The 417-nt window shown below is 39.8% G+C and overlaps 1 protein-coding gene across 2 annotated transcripts in view; it reads left to right on the forward strand.

The window, feature by feature from the left end:
• LOC119588546 (cdc42 homolog) overlaps positions 1 to 417 on the forward strand; it is a 15887-nt gene that overhangs the window by 9655 nt on the left and 5815 nt on the right. Inside the window, exon 2 of one of the 2 annotated variants that reach the window (XM_037937185.1) lies at positions 220 to 344. In XM_037937185.1, coding sequence (XP_037793113.1) covers positions 240 to 344 — 105 coding nt within the window. In that variant the 5' untranslated portion in view covers positions 220 to 239. Of the gene's footprint in view, positions 1 to 151; positions 345 to 417 lie in introns of both variants that reach the window. The other variant, XM_037937186.1, reaches the window with a different exon arrangement.

Genomic DNA, 417 nt, shown 5'->3' on the forward strand with positions numbered 1-417 from the left:
CTCAACAAACCCTGTAAAACTGTTATCTCTGTGGTTAGGAAATGGTTTTGCATTACCATTTCCTAACTTTACTTGTTATTTATAAACTAAAAACCCCATTTGCTGACTTGTGTATCTACAATGCTGACAGGAACCTTTTGTCATTTATTAGGAATGAGAAACCCCAAGTTCCCAAACTGTTGTTGGAAGTGAGCTTAACATTGACCACTGCCCCAACAGGCTGCTGGGGAGCGTGAGAAATGCAGACCATTAAATGCGTAGTGGTGGGCGATGGAGCGGTGGGTAAGACCTGCCTCCTCATCTCCTACACAACAAACAAGTTCCCTTCAGAATATGTTCCCACAGTAAGTGTAATGGTCGTTGTTTGTTGATCCTGTTTAATCTATTTATATATTTTCTTATTTCTAAAAAAAAGTG

The sequence above is a fragment of the Penaeus monodon genome, chromosome 24 (genome assembly GCF_015228065.2).
Source record: "Penaeus monodon isolate SGIC_2016 chromosome 24, NSTDA_Pmon_1, whole genome shotgun sequence".
Lineage (NCBI taxonomy): Eukaryota > Metazoa > Arthropoda > Malacostraca > Decapoda > Penaeidae > Penaeus > Penaeus monodon.